This window comes from Eulemur rufifrons, chromosome 7, assembly GCF_041146395.1.
Source record: "Eulemur rufifrons isolate Redbay chromosome 7, OSU_ERuf_1, whole genome shotgun sequence".
Classification (NCBI taxonomy): Eukaryota; Metazoa; Chordata; class Mammalia; order Primates; family Lemuridae; genus Eulemur; species Eulemur rufifrons.
Genome location: NC_090989.1, coordinates 124,723,671 through 124,747,995, shown reverse-complemented (window position 1 = coordinate 124,747,995; position 24,325 = coordinate 124,723,671). Strand labels below are relative to the sequence as shown.

The 24,325-nt window shown below is 42.5% G+C and overlaps 1 protein-coding gene across 1 annotated transcript in view; it reads left to right on the top strand.

Annotated features, from left to right (window-relative positions):
* COL6A5 (collagen type VI alpha 5 chain) overlaps positions 1 to 24,325 on the top strand; it is a 103,029-nt gene that overhangs the window by 23,174 nt on the left and 55,530 nt on the right. Inside the window, exons 8-22 of the mRNA XM_069473255.1 lie at positions 428 to 768; positions 869 to 950; positions 2,448 to 2,590; positions 3,178 to 3,270; positions 5,078 to 5,131; positions 6,969 to 7,040; positions 7,668 to 7,694; positions 7,806 to 7,850; positions 7,941 to 7,994; positions 9,901 to 9,963; positions 10,577 to 10,642; positions 11,056 to 11,109; positions 21,620 to 21,655; positions 22,154 to 22,216; positions 23,697 to 23,759. Of these exons, the coding sequence (XP_069329356.1) occupies positions 428 to 768; positions 869 to 950; positions 2,448 to 2,590; positions 3,178 to 3,270; positions 5,078 to 5,131; positions 6,969 to 7,040; positions 7,668 to 7,694; positions 7,806 to 7,850; positions 7,941 to 7,994; positions 9,901 to 9,963; positions 10,577 to 10,642; positions 11,056 to 11,109; positions 21,620 to 21,655; positions 22,154 to 22,216; positions 23,697 to 23,759 (1,256 nt within the window). The remainder of the gene's footprint in view (positions 1 to 427; positions 769 to 868; positions 951 to 2,447; positions 2,591 to 3,177; positions 3,271 to 5,077; positions 5,132 to 6,968; positions 7,041 to 7,667; positions 7,695 to 7,805; positions 7,851 to 7,940; positions 7,995 to 9,900; positions 9,964 to 10,576; positions 10,643 to 11,055; positions 11,110 to 21,619; positions 21,656 to 22,153; positions 22,217 to 23,696; positions 23,760 to 24,325) is intronic.

Genomic DNA, 24,325 nt, shown 5'->3' with positions numbered 1-24,325 from the left:
ATCCACCTAGCCTCTGTAGCCATTTGTGCTTGTGACCTCTGAAAATTAAATAATCTCCAAGGACAGTTCAAATCTTTCATTTGTTACGAGTCTATGAATCAAAATATGTCACCATTGGAAGAAAAGCAATGTGCACATGCATCTGCCCACACACACATACACACAGTCACTGAAAATGAGACTGAGCTATGGTTTGAACTTCAGACAGCTATTGGAACATAGTATTTGGAAAGGGATAGAGAAAAACCCCTGTATTATTAACATATGTGGGTAGAGCATCCAGTATCTTCCTTCTTGAACATGTTTTGGGTACTAGAGACCCTCCAGCTCTGGGCCATGACAGCTCTCCTCTCCTTTTCCCTGCCCTGTCTGCCTTTCCTTACTCCTGTCTACTCAGTAATCCTGACTTGTTTCCCTTGGTCTCCAGATTGCTTTGTGGACATAGTGGTTGGGTTCGACATTTCCACTCACCTGCAGGGGCAGCCTTTGTTCCAGGGCCACCCCCGTCTGGAATCCTACCTCCCAGGCATCTTAGAGGACATCACTTCCATCCGGGGGGTGAGCTGTGGGGCAGGTGCAGAGACACAGGTGAGCCTGGCCTTTAAGGTGAACAATGACCAAGATTTCCCTGCCAAGTTCCAAATCTACCAGAAAGCAATATTTGACAGCTTGCTACAAGTCAAAGTCAGTGGGCCAACTCATCTGAATGTACAGTTCCTGCAGTCTCTGTGGGACACATTTGAGGATAAATCTGCATCCCGGGGACAGGTATCCAAGTCTCATTCTATATTCCATCTTGTGTTCCTTTCACCCCAGTTATATATTTAACATTCATGTCAACCTATTCTCTACTTTCCCCTTTCTTTAGGTGCTGCTTATCTTTTCAGATGGTCTCCAGAGTGAAAGCAGCATAATGCTTGAAAATCAATCGGACAGGCTCAGAGAAGCAGGTACTGAGTTGAAAATTTAAATGATGAAGTATAGAATATGCTGAACAAGTCTCCCCCTTTACTCAGGTGCTCTAGATCTTGGGATCTGTCTGGACACTTGTAGCAGACGCTGTTGGTGCCCCACCTAAACCCCCTGACCAGCGCCCACACCCCTCCTCCAAATGCTGCAAGTGCTATGGCCAAGTGCTTGTACTTGTGACCTTCTACAGATGTGTGCCCTTGAGTGACCTGAACCACATGTTTGGGAATTCCTTGGTGTGACCCCAGATCAGCTTTTGGGGTTTAACTTCCACAGGCAACCTCCGTGGGGGCCAAATCATTTCCTGTTTTCTTGCTTGGTTGTGTCACCTTTCCTGCTCAGATCCCTTCAACACCTTTCACTGTTCTTGGGATACCTATCATAGTCCCTAATAAGGCTCATGAGGCTTTGCAGGATCTGGCCCCTGCTTCTCACTCCAGCAGTGGCACTTCCACACTCAGGGTTCCAGGCCTGTGAAACTTTTCCCCCCATTCTTCTCCCAGTGTACTTTACAGCTTCATTTCTCCCTATCCTTGCCTAGAGCTCTCCCCACCTCTCGTCCTCCCTAATTCTCCTCCCTTATTCTCTCCATCTCTCATCTCTGGTTCTGTTCCTTGACCAACTTCCATTCATCCTTTAGAATCAGCTTAGACATCAGTTTTCCTAAGAAACCTCCCATGACCCTCCAAGACTGAGTTAGGAACTTCTCCTCTAGGCTTTCATAGAACCCTGATGTTCCCTCTCAAAGCACTTACACTTCTCAGAGAAACCGTCTCATTATTGTCCATGTGTTCCACTGGATCATGAACTCTGTGGAGGGGAGGAGTATGCCTGACCTCTTCACCTTGTATCTCTGCTACAATGATTAGTACATAATAGACTTCTAATACAAATGTCTGTTTAACAAAAAGATGAGTGAGGTAAACGAACCAGTGAATGAGTTAAGTGAGTGAATGAATGAACTGGATGTAGCCCGGAATTCAGCTGAAACTGGAATCACCATGGGCTTTCCTCATGCTCTCAGGGCCTGGCCTCCCAGGGGTGCTTGGCACTGGGGATAACTTAAGAACCATCATTAATTTATATTCAGGAGAATTCAGAAAACCTTTCTAAAGATGAACAAGGCCGTTTCTTAAAAATTACTTTCAAATGCCCAAGAATTGCATCAAAATTGGTTGTGAGATGTTGACCACAGTTTTCTGCTGGTATTTTTCTATAGACTCGTAAATAGTTTCTCTTAAATACTTTTCCTCAGGGGATTTCAAGCTAAAGTCAGGGACCAGAGCCAGTGCACACTCAGAAAATGCAGGCAAATCTACTGTTGGGTTCTTCATTGGTTGGGAGTACTGCTTCCTGTTATGTTCATTTTGTCCCCTTTCTGATTCTTTCAATAATGTTTGCTGAGTAGAAATATGACGGGCTTGTCTTCTTTTTCATGTACCACCCTTTGTTTTATATCTGGCATTTTTACTGAATAGGACTTGATGCTCTGCTGGTGGTTTCCCTTAACACCACTGCTCATCATGAGTTTTCCAGCTTTGAATTTGGGAAAGGATTTGATTATATGACTCACCTGACCATTGGAATGAGAGAACTGGGCAAAACACTATCACAGTACCTGGTGAGTTATAGGGCAAAAAAATCCAATTATTCAAAATACCATGGGAACTAAATTGGAATTTTGATATGAATTTTCAAAGACTGCCTTTGTTTACCCCACTAAGTTAAGTGTCTGGTCTTTAGTCTATAAAAACATGTTAAAGACCAGAGCATCAGAGCCCCCATGTTTTGTATATCCTTTCATTCTTTGTTATCTCACTAAATAAATGCATAGGGAACTAAAAAACCAATCAACTACTATCAAATTGAAAAGCTCTCAAAAATTTATGCTACAGAAATTTCAGGAAACAGGAGACTGGAAACTAGGGACAAACAAGTCCTAGGCAAACTTGGGCTGTGGCTGTCTCAGCACTGGGTGCCCTTTCTATAAATAGAGATCCTTTCCTTTGGAGAGGAGATGTTGCCAATGCAGTTGCTAGCCTGGTGTGTTCTCTGCAGTATTAAGTCACAAAGCACCTCTTATTCTCTGCAGCCCCTCACCCAAGGAGAGAAGATGGACTTATAGATTATGATTTGTGTGAGTATAATTCTTATGCAATAAAGTCTCTGACAATTGTTACTCACTGAGCTTTGCTTTTTTGTTTCCAGGGAAACATTGTGGAGAGGACTTGCTGCTGTACATTTTGTAAGTGTCCAGGGATTCCAGGAACTCAGGGGACCCGAGGACTACAAGCCATGAAGGTGCCATTCAGTTCTGATACTATTTTACCTTGATTTGGTATGGGTGGGACTGAGTCTCAGTGGTTGAATTTACCACCTTCCTTCGATACTAATGTAGTTGCTTTGGGCATTTCATGTGATTTTTATGGTGTAGGAGCCAGTTCAGAAGGGCTCACTTTTGATCCTACTAGTAAGAAAAACTCCCTTTCCTATTATATATGCTTGGTGATGTTGCCTCTTGATTTTGCAATTTATACTTTTGTACTTGCTTTAGACAGTTTGAAAGGTGGCAAGAAGTGTTTAAAATAGTGGAGATGGAGCCAGGCATGGTGGCACACACCTGTAATCTCAGCTACTCAGGAGGCTGAGGTGGGAAGATTGCTTGATCAAAGAGTTCAAGACCCCCCTGAGTAACATAGCAAGATCCTGTCTCATTAAAAAAAAAATAATGGGGAGTTATGCTTCATCAGCAATGAAATGAAATTGAACTGCAAAAAGATCAGAGCATTGTGGATTAATAGCACTTTAAAAAACAAATTATAAAGGATTAATTATACAACAATAGAATGAATAAATATATCATGATATCTTCAATAAAATATTCTACATCAATGAAAATGAATGAACCACAGCTCCACACAACATGAATAAATTTTACCGACACAGTAATGATCAAAAACATAAGTTTGATCATTGTGAAACACAGAGTACTTATGTTATGATTCCATGGATAAAACATTTGAAAAAAGGCAAAACTAACCTATGGTGTCTAGGGATGAACACTTGAGTAGTGGAGTGCTTTTAAAAAGCAAAGAAATATTATAAAAGTCAGGAGTGCACTCCTGGGGTGGGGGCGGGGCGGTGGTAGGAGCAGAGCGGATTGTGCCTGGAGCAGGTTCTCTGCCTGGGACCTGTGATGCTCCATTTCCTGACATGGGTGGTAGATTCACAGACCTTATATATAATAATTATAAAACTATCGTATAAAATTCACTTTGTAATAATTAAGCTGTACTTTTATATTTTATTCACTTTTAGGCACTTTTTGAAATGTACTATTTTAGATATCATAATAAAAAGGAGGTTTTTTTTTTGAAAGAGATCAACTTCAATACTTGCTTATGAGTTCTCCATTCTTCATGCTTATGGAAAGATCATTTATATTGGACTTTTTACTGCATTGTGATGTTTTATTTAGTGTAGTTTCCTCTCTCATTGCTTTGCTCAGATGAATATTAGAATTATGTTCCAGGAGCACAACCCACCTGGTATACTGAGCAGATAGCTAGGACCTATGGTAGAGGGTAAGAGAAAGCAAAGCTCAAACAGAATCCTTGCCACAAGTAAGCCACGAAACAGTTAAACCACACATGGCTGAGGGAGGACGTGACTGTAATTGAAATGTATGCAAACTCCTTGTTGGAAGTGCTTACTCTTCCTTGACCTCTCAAAAAAGCAGGAGAAAATAAAATGCTCCCTTTGGAAATGTTCTCGGTCTGCCTGCTGGAAGAGCTGTGGCTGGCACAGCTGTCCTCCCTGCAAACCCCTTAGGCACAGGAGCCCCTCAGCCCTCACCTGCAGGTGGGTTCCAAAGGTCATTCTCGGCAGGCTTTAGGAGGGCTGCCGCCTGCAGAGGGGCTCCAGAGATGAGTGCAAGGACAAAAGCCAGCTCCAGATGTGGTCAGACTTGCCCCAGACTCTTAGCCACAATTGCAAAAACCACGACCAAGTTGAAGGGAGGGACTTACCTAGAATGCCTAATGATTTCACAAGTTTTAATTAATGGGGGCTAGCTAAAATTTATTTTTCTTTCTTTCTTTCTTCCCAGGGTTCTTCAGGTGTGAAAGGTAGCAGAGGACACAGGGGAGAGGACGGAGACCCTGTAAGTTTTTGTGACTCCCCTGATACACACTTACTGATTTTCTTTTTCATGGAAATCTTTATTTTTGTATAAAAGGGGTAGATGGGTTTTGTTTATATATTTATTTTTTGTACCTTTTGGGGAAAGCATTGTTTTTCTTTTTCCCTGTCTGAATCAATGTCTAGTGGGAGGGAGGGAACAGACTTACAGGCACGTGGCCTGGCGTGCTTCCATCGGTGGCAGAGAGCTGGGCACCCTCCGCTCTGCCCCCAGGCAGGGCACAGCAGGTTGTCTGCCCGAGACTCTCTCCAAGCCTGAAACCCAGTGCTCAGCCTGCGTCTGTGGGCCAGGGCTGGAGCGTACATGCCTCCACGGAAAGGGAAGTGGGCAACGCAACCCCAGGGATGGCTTCATGGTTAAGGCTACACAGAGACTTGGGAATCTCAGTGTTTAAGTCTGAAACCACAGCTCTCACTTGGTTCATCAATCAAATTATGAAAATAAATTTGAAGTAACTGAAACCACTTGGGTGGCTCATTTGAGGTGGGAAAAGTTCAGGAAGCATCCAAATTGGATCTTTATCCCCTTAGCAGTAAGGCCAGTTTCTCATCTGGGCAGCAAGTTATAAGGATTAAAACAAAGACTCTGGAATCAGACTGCCAAGGGTTGACCTAGATGTGGGACCTTGAACAAGATATTTAACTTTTTGACCCCTAGTTTCCTCATCTGTAAACATTTATAAATTCCTCTAGGACCAAAAGGTTAGCTGGTTTACAAAATGACCACTAAGAGGGTGCTCTAAGTCATCCACTCTGTACCCTCGGAGGGGTCTTGTCACCAAACCGGCATGGGAGCCTTCGAGTGTGGGGAATCGCGTCACCCGTCTGCCTGGCTGGGAGCCCCCAGCTGGCTGAAAGTCCAGGCAGTGAGAAGCCATGAGGCTTCAGTCAGCAGCGTGTGGCCATGGGCGGGGCCTCCGGATTTTCCCGGGAATAATCCTCAGAACAAAGAAAGCAAAGCAGGGCAAAGAAAACGCACTTCTTCCCTTTCTTCCCAGGAAGGAAAGAATTAAGCTCATTGCTAAACAACTATTTTTTATGCAGCAAAGTGTGAGTAACTATTATGCACCCAGGCCTGAGTCCGCCACAAGGGACACAAAGGTGAAAGAGGACAGTTGGGGTCCCTGCCCTCAAGGAACACAAAATTGTTCTCTTGAGATTCATTTTATCCTAGCATTTACCTGTGTTTAAATATTTCCTGGGAGAGTTGGTGGGAGACACACACTCACTGACCTTGAGTGCTCTTCCCCATGTGGATGGTCTGGCTTGGAGAGTCTTTAACTGGGGATCGATCCTTCCCATGAGAACTTGCTCTTCTCGCCTTTGTGTTCTCACTCTCTTAGTGGAGTCACTTCCCAGCAACTGCTTCGACTCAGCTCCAGTGCCCTAGCACCGAGTTGTTTCTCTACCGTCAGCACTGCTGTCTCTCCCAGTACAGCATTAGGGCCCTGGGCAGGATGTCAGGAAGAACATGTATTACTGGAGTATTTGGAATGTGGCTACAAAATGAAGTGACTCCAAACCTTTGGCTATGCTGTCTGATGAGGGCATGAAGTGGCTGAGCTCATCCTGCACCTTTTTGTCAACTTGTATCTGTGAAGAAGCCCTGAAAGTTGACAGGGAATATGTTTGAATACAGAGAGAAAAACGGATTTAAATGAGTGAGCTCTCTGGAGCATTTGCTTTGTCTAAAGCCTGGCGTGCCCATGTGCTATAGTTTAACTCTCTAAAAGAAAACCACTGGCAGCTTCTGGCATCTAAGCATCACTTTGGATACCTGTTTTTGTTCCTTTTCTTAGGGAAGACGAGGAGATCTAGGACCCCAAGGAGATAAAGGGATTGCAGGATGTGTAGGGGAGCGGGGTCAGAAGGTAAGACTCTGAAAACGTTTCTGATTCCCTATAACTGTGATCCCCACCCCCTGGGCCATAGACTGGTACTGGTTGGTGGCCTGTTAGGAACTGGGCTGCACAGCACAGCAGGAGGTGAGTGGTGGACCAGCGAGTGAAGTTTCATCTATATTTGCAGCCACTCCCCATCACTCACATCACTGCATAAGCTCTGCCTCCTGTCAGATCATCGGCAGTGTTAGATTCTTATAGAAGCACGAACCCTGCTGTAAACTGCGCATGCGAGGGATCTAGGTTGCGGCTCCTTATGAGAATCTAATGCCTGATGATCTGAGGTGGAGCTGAGGTGGTGATGCTAGCACTGGGGAGCAGCTGCAAATACAGATTATCATTAGCAGAGAGGTTTGACTGCACAATAAATATAATGCACTTGAGTTATCCTGAAACCATCCCTTCCTCTGCCCCCACCCCCGTTCTTGGGAAAATTGTCTTCCATGAAACTGGTCCTTGGTGCCTTGTGAATTGTATAGCCAGAAGCAATTAAAGAAATATCCACTCACTTTAGGGAGGCAGCCCCTTCCTGCTGCAAGCCTGTGGCTCCACACTCTGTCTTTGATACGTCAGTGAGAGACATTTAATCTTTTACAGGGAACCAGAGGATTCCCTGGACAGAAGGTACTGTAGTTTCTTCTTGGTCAAATTTGATTTCCCAATGGGATTAGTGTCCCAATAAGCGTGTGGCAGAGACCTCGTTTTGCCTGACTGCTGCCTGTGGTTGTCTCTCAGGGAGAACATGGAGACGATGGCATTGATGCACTTGATGGGGAAGAGGTAAGACATATTTCTTCAAGTATCATAAAACTGTCATGAGGTTGATATATTTTTTTAAATGAGAATTTTGTTTTCCTTATCTTCTTTTAGGGCTTTCGTGGATTTCCTGGGGAAAAGGGAGAAAAAGGTGATCCGGGATCTCAGGTAACACTTTCGGTATATCAAAGGAGTATTTGGTAACAGAGACAGTCTTAACTGCTGTGTGGTTACTTAATTGTCAGTGGTTACTGGGGATAAAATTGGCAAGTGACTTAACTACATAATGAAGTCCTATTATCACTGAATAGATGCCACATTCTCATTTGGGGCAAGTGGGTAACCATGTCATTTTCAAGAATTTCTAGCTAGAAAAATTCAAAACATACAAAGTTCTTCTGTGAGCATGATTTTTAGAAATCTGAAATGAATGTTTCTGACTGTCAGTGGTTTCTGTATTCTCTTTATTGTGTCTGAGAAAAATAAAAGGCAAGAGAAAGAGACAATTATTTTGGTGGCCTTAGTATAGCAAATTACAGTGAAACATTTTTTATTTTAAATTCAACACCCATTAATATATGCCAATTTGATTTCAAGCAGCTCAACTTTCATGCTCTGATGTATTTATTCATCAAATGTTTTTGACCATCTGTCACGTGCCAGGCACTGAATTATATGCTAAGGAATCAGAGATGAACCACTTAGCCCTGCCTTCAGGATCCCACAGTGTAGCTAGGGGGACAGACATATCAATAGACTGTGATTACACAGAATGTGATTGAGGCCACATTGTAGGCTTCTGCATGAGAGTCCAGAGAAGGGCACCTAATCAGGCTGCAGGGGTTACGGGGGTGTCTAGGAAGTCTTCCTGGAGGAAGTGATCCCTGAGCTGAAGAGGAACAGGAATTCTTCAACAGAATTCAAGCAAGGCAAAGATGTGGAGGAAGGGCATTCCAGACAGACAGAACAGCATGATCAAAGACATGGGGTTTGGGGGCACTGCAAGTTTTTCTGCCTGGAGGAAGCATTAGAATACAGGTAATTGGAGGTGAGGTTCAAGAGGGGGCAGGAGGAGATCAGAATGCCACTAGTGACATGTGGCAGAGTTTGGCTTTTGACCATTAGGCAATGGGGAGCCTTTGAAAGATTTTAAGCAGCAGGATCACAAGGAAATTTGCATTTTAGAAATATTACTTGGTAGTAGTGTGGAAGATATTTTGGCGATGACATGGACGCAAGGCAAGGATGAGAGGTAGATCTGTAGTAGTCAGATGAGAAGTGATGAAGCCTTCAGGTGAAGCAGTGGCAGTCAGAATTGACACAAGGCATATTAAAGACATAGCAGGGCCCAAGCTGAGGTGAGGCAAGCAGGGCACCAGGGTACCAAGAGAGACTCGCCCTTAGAGTTATGCCAGTGAATCCCTCCCTAGATGTTGCACCGCAGGTGCCTCTCTTGCCTCAACTTAGTCTTGGTCTGGGATATAAGATCACCAGATCTAGGTGACCAGGGGAGCAGAAAATGGGGAGTCAATCAGAATGCCTGCAAGAATCCTGGCTGGGGTGAGTTCAGTTGGGGTTGAGATGACAGTGAAACATCCCTGTGGAGGTTTCCAGTGGGAAATTTAACTATAGATGTCAGAAGTTGCTAGACTGGCTGGGGTGTCCAATACAATAGTCACTAGCCATATGTGATTATTTAAATTTAAATTAATTAAAATTAAAAATTCTGCTCCTTAGTTGCACTGACTACATTTCAAATGCTGAATAGCCATATGTGGCTGGTGGCTACCATATTGGACAGCACAGATATAGAATATTTCCATCACTCAAGAAAGTCCTATTGGACAGCTAGACCATAAGAAGTTTTCCAGTTTCTCAGCCTCCGTACATATAATCTTGACCATAGGCTTAAAACTAGACTTAGTGCTGCTTGAGAAGACTGAAGAAACCTGGCTAAGATAGAAGGATGTGGAATATTTTATCTGATTGATTACTCCCTCCCCCTCGCATGCTCAACATTTGACATTAGCACCATTATAAAAGCTAACTCAAAAACTCAGTTTATTTTTTTCAGGGCAGCCCAGGTTCCAGAGGCCCCCCTGGGGGACATGGAGAGAAGGGCTTCCCAGGAGATCCAGTAAGTTATGCGGACCCTGTTGGCTCTGAATTTTAACTTGCTCCACAGTTCCAATCTTGTTTTTCTTTGTGGCTCCTGCTAACCCACTAGGCAAATGCTTGTCCTGGGAGTAGGGCTGGTAGGTGTGGAATGAGGCTCTGGGAAATATCTGTGTTTGAGCTGGGCTGGTTATATTAACTGAGAACTAAAGTTTCACCTTATGAATCCTTATAGTAAATTGACACTTTCAAGTTCCTTTGGGGAAAAATTTCCATTGTTTATTGGACTCCTAATCTTGTAGACCTGCAGATTCCCTATTTGCAGAATCAATTACAGGGGAATCTTATTATACCCTTGAGGGAGTGGCCTAAGAATGTTTGGACCAGTGTATCAGTGAAGCTGCTAATATGGAGAAGTAAAAATCACCATGTAGAAAGCACTCCATGTATCACCAAATCTCCTTCACACTTGGGGAAATATTGGTCTCATTTTTTCAAAAATCCTATGAATGTTCTCACACCTCTCATCTCTTAACCTAAATTAGCATAGTACTTGAACATCCTACCACTTTACCATTTTGCAAAAAAACAAACAAACAAACAAAAAAGCTAATGCTTTTTCAATCTTCCTCTAGGGCAATCCAGGACAAAACAGTAACATCAAAGGACAAAAGGGCTCCAAAGGAGAACAAGGAAGACAAGTAATTGGATCTATTTTACATATATGAGTTCATTAATTCTATTACTGAGTTAAATAAATTTAGTAAAATATATAACCCTACTGTAAGTAAGCAAACACCCCTAAGTCCACATCTGAAAGAGCCTTATTTTCTTAAAACAAGGCATGTTTGTAGTAGGCTACATTTCCATGAACAAAATTATTAAGTTTCTGGCAAGCAATATTATTTGGGGAAAGTTGTAATAGTAGTGCATGTTGCTATACCATTTTCTTCCTCAAAGGATATATAACCGACAATATTAACATGCAGAATGATGGTAGCATAACACATCTGTTCTGCTGTTTTAATAGTGCTTGGGGTTTTGATGCTGATGCATTTATAATTTACTCTGAATCTGTTGCCTTATAATCTTGGGGGAACTATTGTATTTCTAGGGTACAACTGGACAGAAAGGGACACAAGGCAGTCCTAGTTCCAGAGGAAGCATGGTAAGTATTTGTGGGGAAATTTATTTCCCCTCTTTATCACTTGAAGATGACATGGAGGCATTCAGAATATTTGTTGCTGCACAGTCAGCTGATACATTTGCAGAGTTTCTCAATCTTGGTGCTACTGACATTCTGGGCCAGATAGCTCTTTGCTATGGGGGCTGTCCTGTGCATTGTTGGATATTTGGCAGCATCTCTGATCTCCACCCAGTAGATGTCAGTAGCACCATCCCTCCCCCCTGCCCACTTGTGACATCCAAAAATGTCTCCAGATATTGCCAAATGTCTGTGGCAGATGCTGTGGGGTGGGGGTGGGACAAATCCACCCATGATGAGGACTACTGTGACATTGTCTGCCTTTCCCTTTCTGCCTTCCAGATACTTTTGAACATCTTTGAAGAGAGCTAATGGCTTGAAATTAAAAGCCCTCCCCTGGTAGCTTAGCATTTTCAGCTCTCTTTCTTTCTCTCTCTTTACATGTTGCCAATGGGAAAGAGGAGTCATGAATAAATTCTTCCCGAGTAGACTAAAACGCTGGTGGTTAGAGCCAACTCAGTGGCAACTTCGAGGTCCTAGGGTAACTTGATGGCTTCTGGTGTTATATCAAGCCTATCACAGCGAAAAACAGGGACATTGGATTTCCCAATCCTTTTAAAGAACAACCAAGAAATCACCTTTTCCCTTTGTGGACTACTGAAGTCAGAGATGATATTTATAATGTATTAGAAACTCCTGTATCATGCACTCAGCATGGACATCGTAAAAAGAAAATAATGAATAATGTACAAAGTCCTAGATTTGGCGCTGAGTTTTGTTCAAGAGGAAAATGAAAATACTTGGATTTCTTTTCTCTTACAAATTTGGAATCTGCTTATCATTTTGAAGACTGTGGCTGACTGCTCTTCTCTCTGAGACAGATAGTGAAGAAATGTGTTTTAATCCCACTTGCCTTTGTTTATCTTGAATGATGGTTCTTAAGGGAAAAGGGATCAGTACTCTGATGGGTCAGGCTTCCCAGTGCTTCTGGTAAAATTCTTTGGGACTTTGCCCTCTTCTTCACAAGAGAGAATTAAAATTAAATAAGAGAAAGCTACTTCAAACTAAAAGTTTGAAGCTATCAAGTGACACATCAATCAGGCACTTTTAAAAAAGAGATGCCAGGGGTGAGGTTGGGGATGAATCCTTGGACAAGCTAGTTGATTATTTTGAAGTCACTTTCAGGACTTGAGGTTCTCAGCCCCTTCGTCATCTTTTACTCATTTCCCTGCGGATCTCCTCCTTTTTAGCTTCTTTTCTCCTGAATTAAACAAGGTAATATTGATATAAAACACCATCAAGTTTTTATCCTCTCCCCCAACTTTCCAACTTCTCTACGAGGTTCAGAGGACCTCAGGTGGATACAAATTCTAAACAACACAAGCCAACTCAACACATTGCCTTATGCGTGACAGAATTTCAACTTACATGTATTAATTGTTGCCAAAACAATGGATCAACACACTAAAAACCACATGTGAAACCACATTCCAGGCCCTTTGCTTTTTGCCTGACACACACAAAGAATACTTCTATGGCATCTATTATGTGCCAGGTCCTGATCAAATCACTTGAAAATATTAATTCTTTTAATCCTCATAACATACCTGTGAGGTAGATATTATGTCCATTTTACAGATGAGAAAATCAAGGAACCTTGGGCAACTTGCCCAAGGTCATAATACTAGTTACTGGCAGAGCTGGGATTTGACCTCAGACTGTCTCACTCCGGAGTGTGGGCTCCTAACTCCCCTGGGTTAGGTTTATTGCACCCTGCCCTGTGCTGCACAGGCTTTAAAGAGCAGAGCTGAGCTCCAGGTTGCCTGACTTCTAAGGAAGTGAAGCCATTGGGAATACTGTTTGTTACACAGAATAACGTTATCTTACTCTTGCTTTTTTTTTTTTTTTAATTTCATCTTATTGTTATGGGGGATACAGAATTGCAGGTTACATACATTGCCCATGTACCGCCTTTCCCCCCAAGTCAGAGCTCCAGGCGTGTCTGATCCCCAGGTCGTGCGCGTTGCACCCATCATGTAGGTATATATCCCTCCCTTCCCCACCCCCCCTTCCCGAGTCAGCACCTTCAAGCGTTACCATTCCCCAAATGGTGCACAATGCACTCATTGTGTAGGCATACCCCCATCCCCTCCCCCACCCCCCACCTCAGTCTGATAACCAATTGGTGTCGTTCCCAGATGTGTATTTAGGTGATGATCAGGGAAACCAATTTTCTGGTGAGTACATGTGATGCTTGTTTTTCCATTCTTGGGATACTTCACTTAATATAATGGGTTCCAGCTCTCTCCAGGAGAACCATAAAGATGTCGTATCTTCATTATTTCTTATAGCTGAGTAATATTCCATGGTATACATATACCACAGCTTACTAATCCAATCATGTATTGATGGGCATTTGGGTTGTTTCCACATCTTTGCTATTGTGAATTGTGCTGCTATAAACATTCAGGTACATGTGTCTTTGTTACAGAATGACCTTTTTTCCTTTGGGTATATGCCCAATAATGGGATTGCTGGATCGAATGGCAGGTCTACTTGAATCTGTTTAAGATATCTCCATAATGCTTTCCACAGGGGTTGCACTAGTTTGCAGTCCCACCAGCAGTGTATGAGTGTTCCTGTCTCTCCACATCCACGCCAACATGTGTTGTTTTGGGTTTTTTTGATAAAGGCCATTCTCACTGGGGTTAAGTGATATCTCATTGTGGTTTTGATTTGCATTTCTCTGATGATTAGGGATGTTGAGCGTTTTTTCATATGTTTGTTAGCCATTCTTATATCTTCTTTTGAGAAGTTTCTATTCATGTCATTTGCCCACTTTTTGATAGGGTTGTTTGATTTTTTCTTGCTGATTTTCCTGAGTTCTAAATAGATTCTTATTGTCAGTCCTTTATCTGATGTGTAGTATGCAAATATTTTTTCCCATTCTGTAGGTTGTCTGTTTATTCTCGTGACTGTTTCTTTGGCTGTGCAGAAGCTTTTTAATTTAATCACGTCCCATTCATTAATTTTTGTTGCTGCTGTGATTGCCTTGGGGGTCTTGTTCATAAATTCTTTACCTAGGCCAATGTCTGTAAGAGTCTTTCCTACATTTTCTTCTAGAATTCTGATTGTGTCACGCCAAGGTTTAAGTCTGTTATCCACCGTGATTTGATTTTTATGAGAGGTGAAAGGTGTGGGTCCTGTTTCAGTCTTCTACAAGTGGCTAACCAATTCTCCCATCACCATTTATTGAATAGGGATTCTTGTCCCCAGAGTATGTTCTTTCCTGCTTTGTCAAAAATTAGGTGACTATATGAGGATGGTTCTATATTTGGATTTTCTGTTGTGTTCCACTGGTCTGTGTCCCTGTACTTGTGCCAGTACCAGGCTGTTTTAAGAACCACGGCCTTGTAGTATAGTTTGAGGTCTGGCAAATTAATACCTCCCATTTTGTTTTTGTTGCTTAAAATTGCTTTTGCTATACGGGGTCTTCTCTGGTTCCATACAAAGTGTATAATTATTTTCTCTACATCTGTGAAGAATGATGTTGGTAATTTAATAGGGATTGCATTGAATCTGTAGATCACTTTGGGTAGTATAGACATTTTAACAATGTTGATTCTTCCGATCCACGAGCATGGTATATTTTTCCATCTATTTGCAAGTTCTGCTATTTCTTTTCTCAGTGTTTCATAGTTTTCCTTATAGAGGTCCTTTACCTCTTTAGTTAGGTATATACCTAGATATTTTATTTTCTTTGTTGCTATTTTGAAGGGTATTGAGTCTTTAATTTGGTTTTCTGATTGACTGTTACTGGCATATATAAATGCCTCTGATTTGTGTATATTAATTTTGTAGCCTGAGACTTTGCTATATTCGTTAATCAATTCCAGGAGTCTCCTGGTTGAATCCTGGGGGTTTTCCAGATATAGCATCATATCATCAGCAAAGAGTGAGAGTTTGATCTCTTCCTTCCCTATTTGGACTCCCTTGATTTTGCGCTCTTGCCTGATAGCTCTCGCAAGGACTTCCAATACTATTGGAAGTAATGAAAAGTAATGGTGGGACAGTGAGCAGCCCTGTCTGGTTCCAGTTCTAAGTGGGGGTGCTTTCAATTTTTCCCCGTTCAGAATGATGTTGGCTGTGGGTTTGTCATATATGGCTCGTATCATTTTTAGGTAGGTTCCATCTACGCCTATTTTGTTAAGCGTTTTTATCATAAAAGGGTGTTGAATTTTGTCAAATGCTTTTTCTGCATCTAATGAGAGTATCATATGGTTTTTGTTTTTGCTTCTATTTATGTGGTGAATTACATTTATAGATTTACGTATGTTGAACCACCCCTGCATCTCTGGGATGAAGCCCACTTGGTCGTGGTGGATTATTTTTTTGATCAGTACTTGGATTCGATTTGCTAGTATTTTATTGAAAATTTTTGCATCTATATTCATGAGAGAAACTGGTCTGTCGTTCTCTATTTTTGTTGCGTCCTTTCCTGGTTTTGGTATCAATGTTATATTGGCTTGGTAGAATGTGTTGGGGAGAATTCCATCCTTCTCAATATTGGAGAATAGTTTATGTAGGATGGGCACCAGTTCTTCTTTGTATGTATGGTAAAATTCAGGTGTGAACCCATCTGGACCAGGGCTTTTCCTTTTGGGAAGGTTTTTTATTGCTGTTTCGATTTCAGTTCTTGATATTGGTCTGTTCAGGTACTTTATTTCTTCCTGGTTGAGCCTGGGAAGACTATGTGTTTCTAAAAATTTGTCCATTTCCTCTGCATTCTCCAGTTTGTGTGCATAAAGATTTTTGTAGAATTCATAGATGATATCTTGTATCTCTGTAGCATCGGTTGTGATTTCTCCTTTCATGTTCCTAATGGAGGTTATTAGAGATTTTACTTTTGTGCTCTTGGTTAGTCTAGCCAGAGGTGTGTCTATTTTGTTTATCTTTTCAAAGAACCAACTTTTTTTTTTTTTTTTCCATATAATTTCTTCCTATTTTTAGTAGAGATGGGGTCTCACTCTTGCTCAGGCTGGTCTCGAACTCCTGAGCTCAAACGATCCGCCCATCTCGGCCTCCCAGAGTGCTAGGATTACAGGCGTGAGCCACCACGCCCAGCCAGAACCAACTTTTTGTTTTATTAATTTCCCTTATAGTTTCTTTGTTGTCCTTTTCATTTAATTCTGATTTGGTCTTAGTAATTTCTCGCCTTCTGCTGGGTTTGGGGTCGTTCTGTTCTTCTTTCTCCAGCTCTTTGAGTTTATTCGTTAGGTTGTCTATTTGCAGGTTTTCTGTCTTTTTGATATAGGCATTTATGGATATGAATTTTTCTCTCAGGGCTGCTTTAGCTGCGTCCCACAGATTTTGATAAGTTGTATCTCCATTGTCATTTAATTCAAAGAAACTTTTGATTTCCATCTTGATTTCTTCCTTTATAGAATAATTATTCAGGAGAAAGTTATTTAGCTTCCATGACTTTGAGTAAGAGTGAGAGTTTCTGTTTGTGTTCATTGTTACTTTTATTCCGCTGTGATCTGAGAAGATTTATGGTATAATTTCTATTTTTTTGAATTTTTTAAGACATGCTTTATGTCCTAGGACATGGTCAATCTTAGAGAATGTCCTGTGAGCTGATGAGAAGAATGTATATTCTGTGGACTTTGGGTAGAATATCCTATAGATGTCAGCCATGCCCATTTGTTCTAGCATTCTATTTAGGTCCATTATGTCTTTGTTTATTTTCTGTTTAGAGGATCTGTCCTGTACTGTCAGTGGGGTGTTAAAGTCTCCAGCTACTACAGTATTGTTATCTATCATTTGGTTCAGATCTAGTAGGGTTTGCTTTATGAATCTAGGTGCACCTAGGTTGGGTGCATATATATTGAGTATAGTCATGGCTTCTTATTGAATTGTGCCCTTGACCAGTATGTAGTAGCCATCTTTGTCTTTTATTATTTTTGTTGGTTTGAAAGCTAAGTTATTGGAAATTAAGATTGCCACACCAGCTTTCTTTTGGTTACCGTTTGCTTGAAATACCGATTTCCATCCTTTTATTTTCAGTCTAAATGCATCTTTGCAGGTTAAGTGGGTTTCTTGAAGACAGCAGATATTTGGATTGTTTTTTTTATCCATTGGGCCAGTCTATGTCTCTTGAGCGGGGAATTCAAGCCATTCACACTTATTGAGAAAACTGATAAGTGAGACGGTTTTTTGTTCAGCTTGTTGGGTAGAACTTCATTGCGATGTTTTCTCTCCTGAGCCATTGTGGTATCTGGAATTTGATCTTTAGCTCTTGAGTAGTTTTACATTCGTGGATCTTTCTTGTGCTGATCCGTGTGTAACTCTCTTTTGAGTACTTCTTGGAGGGCTGGTCTTGTCTTGGTGAATTCCCTCAACCTTTGTTTATCTGAGAATGTCTTAATTTCTCCTTTGTATAGAAAACTTAGCTTAGCTGGGTAAGATTCTAGGCTGGGCATTATTCTGTTTCAGAAGCATGAAAATGGGGCCCCAACCTCTTCGTGCTTGTAAGGTTTCAGCTGAGAAATCTGGTGTAATTCTGATGGGTTTTCCTTTGTAAGTTACTTGTTTCTTTCTCCTTACAGCTCGGAGAAGGGACTCTTTAGTGGATATTTTGGTCAGCCTGATGACTACGTGGTGTGGTGTTTTCTTATTTGCTATGAATCTCCCAGGGGTCCTTTGAGCTTCTTGAATCTGTATGTCTAGAGTATTAGCAAGGCCTGGAAAATTTTCCTCGATTATGTCTTCAAATAGCTTGTCCAACCCTTGCTTATTGTCTTCTTCACCCTCAGGAATGCCAATAACTCTCAAGTTAGGTTTCTTCACATAATCCCACATTTCTTGAAGACTCTGATCATTTCTCTTACTTCTTTGATCTATCTCTGTGACTGACTTATTTAGTTGGAAAGAGTTATCTTCAATTTCTGAGATTCTTTCCTCTATTTGATCTACCCTGCTCTTGACACTTTCCACAGTGTTTTGTAGCTCTCTGATTGACTTTTTCATTTCTAGGAGTTCAGTTTGGTTTTTCTTCAATATTTCAATTTCTTTAGTGAATTTTTCCTCCAAATCCTGTATTTTTTTTTTGTGGTTTCTTTGTGTTGATTATCCATTGATTCTTGTATATTATTCAGCTTGTTTATAATCCATAATTGGAATTCTTCCTGTGACATATTGGTGTTTTGGGTCTGGTTTGTGTCAAATGGTTGAGAGCTGGTATTTCTCTTTGGGAGTGAGCTTTCTGTGTGATTCTTTGTGCTCCCTGTGTTTTTTCGCTGGGCCCTTCCCATCTAGATTTATCGTTGGATCTTTTCTTATAGATTTAGTCTGGTTAACAGCACTCTTTGTGCTCTATTCTTAGGTTGTGAAGCAGTCTAGGTATATTGCTTCCTTTGGCAAGAGGGGGAGACTGTTGTGAATTGTTTAGAGATTTTTCTATTTCAGTTGGGGGACTGCTTCTGATGGGTCCAATCCTAGAGGATTGGAGTGATCCAAGACCGCTTTGGCGAGTTAGGACACTGTGTTGTGGTCTTTCAGAAGGCAGGCAGGGTCCACACTAGTAGTAGACCAAAATTCTCTTTGTTTGTTTGTTTCCCTTTGGTTCTTCCTCTATAGGGGTGGTTTCTGTCTCTATCCGCAGGAAAGATACTAGCTATGGGGAGTGGACGGTGCCCTCGCTCGCTCGGCGCCCCAGTTGCTGCAGCTCCCACGGGCAAAAGTCTGCCTTGACCCAATGTCCCCAGGGACCAGGCTCCACACTCTCGCTTCTGGAGAAGTATTCAGTGTTTACACATGGGCGGGGTCCCTATATAAAGTCTGTGGACCAGGGGAGGGGGCCGTCCAGGGAGCCTCTTGGCACCCTATTGCTCCGCAGTGACTTGGCTGTGGGCCCCAAGATGGCGATTGCGTGCCCGCAGATCGCCAGTGTTGGGGGTGACTACTCAGGTTCCGGTATGTACCAGAGCCAGGGGCCTGGCCCGTTCCGAAGCTCACCGTGGCTTCCCAGTTAGAAGGCAAAAAGAGAGAAGAAAGAAAGAAAAAAAAAAAAAGAAGAGAAAAGAAAGAAAAGAAGGAGAAGAAAAAGCAAGAAAAAGAAAAAGAAAGAAGAGAAGAGGAAAAAAAAAGAAAAAAGAGAAAAAAAAAAACAAACCAAAAAACAAACAAACAATACAAAAAACCTAACCCAAAACACCAAAAACACAAACACAAAAGAACAAAAACAAAACTACACAGTACCACACCACATCACTAAACAAAGAGATACACAAATATGAAGTATATAGTTCGGCGACTCAATGTGTTTTTGCGCCTTAGCGTAGCTCCGCCCCTTCACGCCGAGCCTGGCCCCGTTGGAAATTCCCCCAGGGTCCACGTTGTTCACCCTTTATTGTCTCCTGCCCAGTGTGCCCATGCATATCCCGCGCTCCCGGCACGGGCCCAGAGACCAGCAGAGGGCGCCGGGCAGAGAGAGCCGCTCGGCACCTTATGGCTCCCGAGCGGTTCCGCCTTTGCTTTCAAGATGGCGCCCGCAGTGCTCTGGGGTGGGAGGGGGACCGGCTCCCTGGCAGGCAGAGACCGCCACTGCTGGGGGGCTGGTGAGCAAAGCCGCCGGGGGCCACCGGCTGGAGAACCTCCGAAAAAAGCAGCACAGAGGCACAACGCAATTCGCTGATCAAGGATCCTTCGTGCCCCTCCCTCCTGGCGCAGGTCTGTCCCTCCTCGCCAAGGGCTGTCTCAGCCGAGACTTCCCAGGTTCCAAGCTATTCTCCCGAAAAAGCCTCCTGTCTGCAATGCCCCACGTCTCCCTCAGTGATTCTGCTCTGGCTTGCGGGAGGTCTCCAAGCAATTGGAATTGGAGGTCAGTGAGGAGAGGAAGCCGCTTTCCCAGAAGGCTGCCCCCGCCTCACCTGGGGGCGGGTGTAGCTGACCGGTGCTCCGCTGGCTACTGTCTGTCCCGCATTCTGCAGAGTTCCGCGATCCTAATTTTCGTTCACCTCGGACCTCACTCGCTCTATTTGTCCCACGTTGATTTTCCGTGGATTCACACCGCTGTTCCTGTGTGGGAGCGGTCCTCTAGCGTTGTGGCAGGTCCGGATCCACAACTTCCTCACCGGAAGGCAGATCCAGGCAGTCACCACCACTCCGCCATCTTCCTACAATTTCCTTACGCTTGCTTTTTAACGGAGACAGAATTGTGATGTCATGGAAATGGTAGCCTCAACCTTTGTTTATTGTTTCTTCTCTTTCTTACATCAAGAGAATTGCTTATTCACCTCCAGGTACAAACAACTGACAAATTACAATGGGTAACTTCTCCCAAAGGGTATTTGAATTTTATTTTATTTTATTTTATTTTTTCCTTTTGAAAGCAAGTTTATAAGGTATTTGAATTTTAAAAGCAAAAAGTACCTTGAATTAAGGGGCAGAAACTCAATGGAGAAATTTTAACTATCTATCTGCCAACCTGGTGGAGCTGGTCAGGTAGTTTATTCTAAAGAACTTTATAAGGTGGGCAGTTGAAAGAAAACAGCAGTTCTGAAATAATTTCCATGGCTACCTTTCTGAATAAATGAATATAATTTAAGTACTTGTTTAGTACCAAAAGCAATCATAGTCGTTTATCATGACGCTAAGTGAATTGCTGGTTGAGATGTTCCACAGTTCTCTCAAAGAGGCTGGGACTACGTGGGGGTGCGGGTGGGAGGGTACGGAGTTTATCTTTGCTGTTTAGGAAAAAGTTAGGATCTAGGCCCCAAATCATCTTCCTGCTTGGCTACCTTCCAAAAAGGAGAGGGTGTGGTAAAGGCAGCCACTAGTGGAGAGCCTGAGCTGGCAACGTGAACTTGTTTCGGGATAGGCACAGATTTGTGTTTCAGCGATCAGCCAGGCCTTTTGTTGTTGTTGTTGAACCTAGTCGTAGTGTTTGGACCACCACATAGTTGAGCAGTCCCCATCACCCATTTCTTCCTTGTAGCAGTCCATAGAGACAGACCCCAGTGGGCCCATGTGGAACACTGTATTTAGAAATTTTTTACTCTCCCCCAAGATGTAATTAGGGGCCCGGGACAGAGAGAGTTGGATGTGATCCTGCTCTTCTCCTGTGAGGAGCCTCTGAGCAGCAGAGGGATTTGCTGGAGAAGGAAACATAGAAGACAGGCTCTTTAGGATGATTTGATTCTCCAAACAGCCTCTTGGATAATTGTTAGAGGTTGTCAGACTGAATCTGGGTCTGTAATGACTTTTAGATTGGTTTGCAATCAGTGCCCCTCAAATGTTAGTCTATAATTAAGTGCCCAGTGTGAAAACTTGTTTTTGGAAAGTGCCTCAGGGAAACTATTTCTGTGAGCTGCTCATTACTGATGTCGATCAGGGAACACGAGAGGCTGATTTGCCTCAGGGAACCCCTCCAGCCAGACACCCACACATTAACACTTTGCCTTTTCTCATCCAGGGAAGAGAAGGCCGAAGAGGACTCCAAGGTGCCCCAGTGAGTAACCTTCACTGCTGGCCTCTGTGTTAGAGGGGCCCAAGGACGGTTCCCCCATGCATGTGGTGCTGGGAATAAATGAGCATTTGACAAATGTCGTGGGAAGTGCGCAGCGCTGGACATGATACCCACTGACTAGCAGGAAACACACACAACCATCATCTCAGCTCCCAGGAACAGGACAGACCTAAGGCAAAGCCTCCTTCACAGATACCATGTAGACAAGCAGAACCTGTGCAGTTCCAGATGATGTGCATTTGACTGCTTTTCATGTGCTTTGGGAATTGACTACAAGAAAGTGAAATTCTTTATTGGAATAAGAAACAAACTTGCATTTATTCCTTAGACAGTCTGGAAGAGCAAAATCCTAGGCAGAGTAGGGGGGCAGCCACAAGTCAGACAAAATAGCACCTGTGTCCTGTGTAAGTACTATAAAGAGAAAATCTATATGGAAACTATGTGGAGAAAATCTTGACACTGAAAACTCTTGTTCATCAGGGAGAACCAGGAGATCCTGGACTTCAAGGCACACCGGGAGCTGAAGGATTACAAGGCCCACAGGTGTGTTGGAATATTTTGTAAACATTGATAAATAATGTGAAGCTATTCTGATGGGAGAAGGCTGGAAGTTCTGCATAAAAATAAATAACCAAGACATTTTTAGTCTGCTCCCCTGCCATACTCTGCATTCCCCATCATGGGGCGAGGGGTGATTTTGTTCCATCAAACTTGCTCCAACATTTGCATCTCAGTAATAAGCCTTTGTAGAGGAAAGTTGTGCTCTTAGGCTCATCTGACACTGTGTTTACATGTTAGTAATAATGAGTGATTAATACCTTCCCATTATATTAGTAATTCATGTCAGGATCAGCAAACTGGTTTTCCATAACTGAGGTCCTGCACACAGACTCCCACAAAAGAAAGTTAGTTAGAGGTTGGAAACTGTTACTCAACCCACCTAAAGCTAACTCCACAGAGTGACAGTATTTCTAGAATGTTACCCATGAGGCTTTATGTGAGCTATTTGCATTTTCCATGGCCCTGTCATTAGTGATATGGGCATCAGAAGTCAGAGCATCTCTGTCTCACTGTCTTCTACTCCAGGAAGACACCATTGTCATCCCTAGAGACTAGCGTTGTAGCACATGGGTATTTAGTCACCTCATGAAGCCCACTTCATATGGAGCCCACCTTACGCCTGGACTTGTCTGGAAGGGCCTATATAGATGTGCCTATTCTAAGGCTTTCCCAGTAATTCATTTTTCTTCTAGAAAGTTCTAGATTATTAGTACTAAACAGGAAATTGAGATTCTCTTGAGTGGTTCTGGGGTCCCTAAACCAAACTATGAACTAGCAGATTCTCTAGATTGAGTAACCACAGGATCAGCCCCTCGATCCATTCCTAGGCTTAGGGGTGGGGGCCAGAGTGACAGTTATTTCAGATACCTCAGCTATTCAAAGGTCCCTTTGATACTTAGGAAGTTAATCAAGGCTCACCCAGTACCTCCTGGACAGCCAGGGGCCATTTCACAGCTGTTACTTTGGTAGTGAGAAACATCACCAACTCAACTTCTAGTTCTCCTTCTGTGTGAGAGAACCATGCATTTGATGGCAAATGTGGCCATGTGGAGGAGTTTGATTCCTCCAACGGGGGTCGGCTGCAAAGTGCTTTACACATTGATAAGCACTTTGGCCCAGGTGACCTGCCCCATCAAAGGAATTCATCTGACTGTGGTTGGTGTCTTACTTCTTTTTTCTATAGGTTTTATTTTCCCAATTAGTCTATTTATATTTCCCCTTGTAGGAGAGGGAAGAGGGATGAAGGTCATACCCAGGCAGAGAATTCCTTAATTCCTCAGTGGATACTGAGTCAACTGGATCTGCCTTAAATACTCTTCTGATACATATTTGATCTCTGAGTTAAAAGGCAGCTTGGAGGGGGTAGACCATTGCTTTTCCATGAGATGTTTCAAAAGCACTAACTGAGAAATTAAGTTTTCTTTGACATCGTTGCATTATATTTCTTTTGTTACCACTAAAGGGGTTAAATGGAAATCCTGGCAGCAAAGGAGAAAAAGGAAGCCAGGGGCACAAAGGACCTCAGGTGGGTGACTTAGACACACTAGGCTCAGTGACTCCCAGCACTTATTTTCCTCTAACTATAAAACATCTTCACATATAGTTTATTTTGTATTATCTATGTATGTATTATTTCCTTGTTGGATTATCTGGGGCAAAGTTTTAGCACAGCTCAGATTCCTCATACATAGCTAAAACACTTTTTCCTTCATGGGGTTTTCCTCAGAAAACACAAACCCACTTTGTCAGCCTAAAGAAAGCAGCTGGAAGAATATAAATATTTCTCAACCATGAATATTTTCTCCAAAACCTGATACATTATTCTGATTTTTCTAACTTTTAAAAATTATCTGTGCCATGCAAATATATCTCCATTGATTATAGATATTTAAAATTGGCCATACAAAGATCCCTTGCTACCCAAATCTATTTGAGTCCTAAGTTCAGCTCTTGACTTCACCATCTGAATCTATTTGTTTCCTGAATGAGTAATGAGAGTTTGGATGGTGAGGGATTTGTAGGAAAAATACTCTACTAAATTTTTCAGTTTAGACAGTGAGAGTTTAGAAGGCAAGGGATGCCTGTATTTCT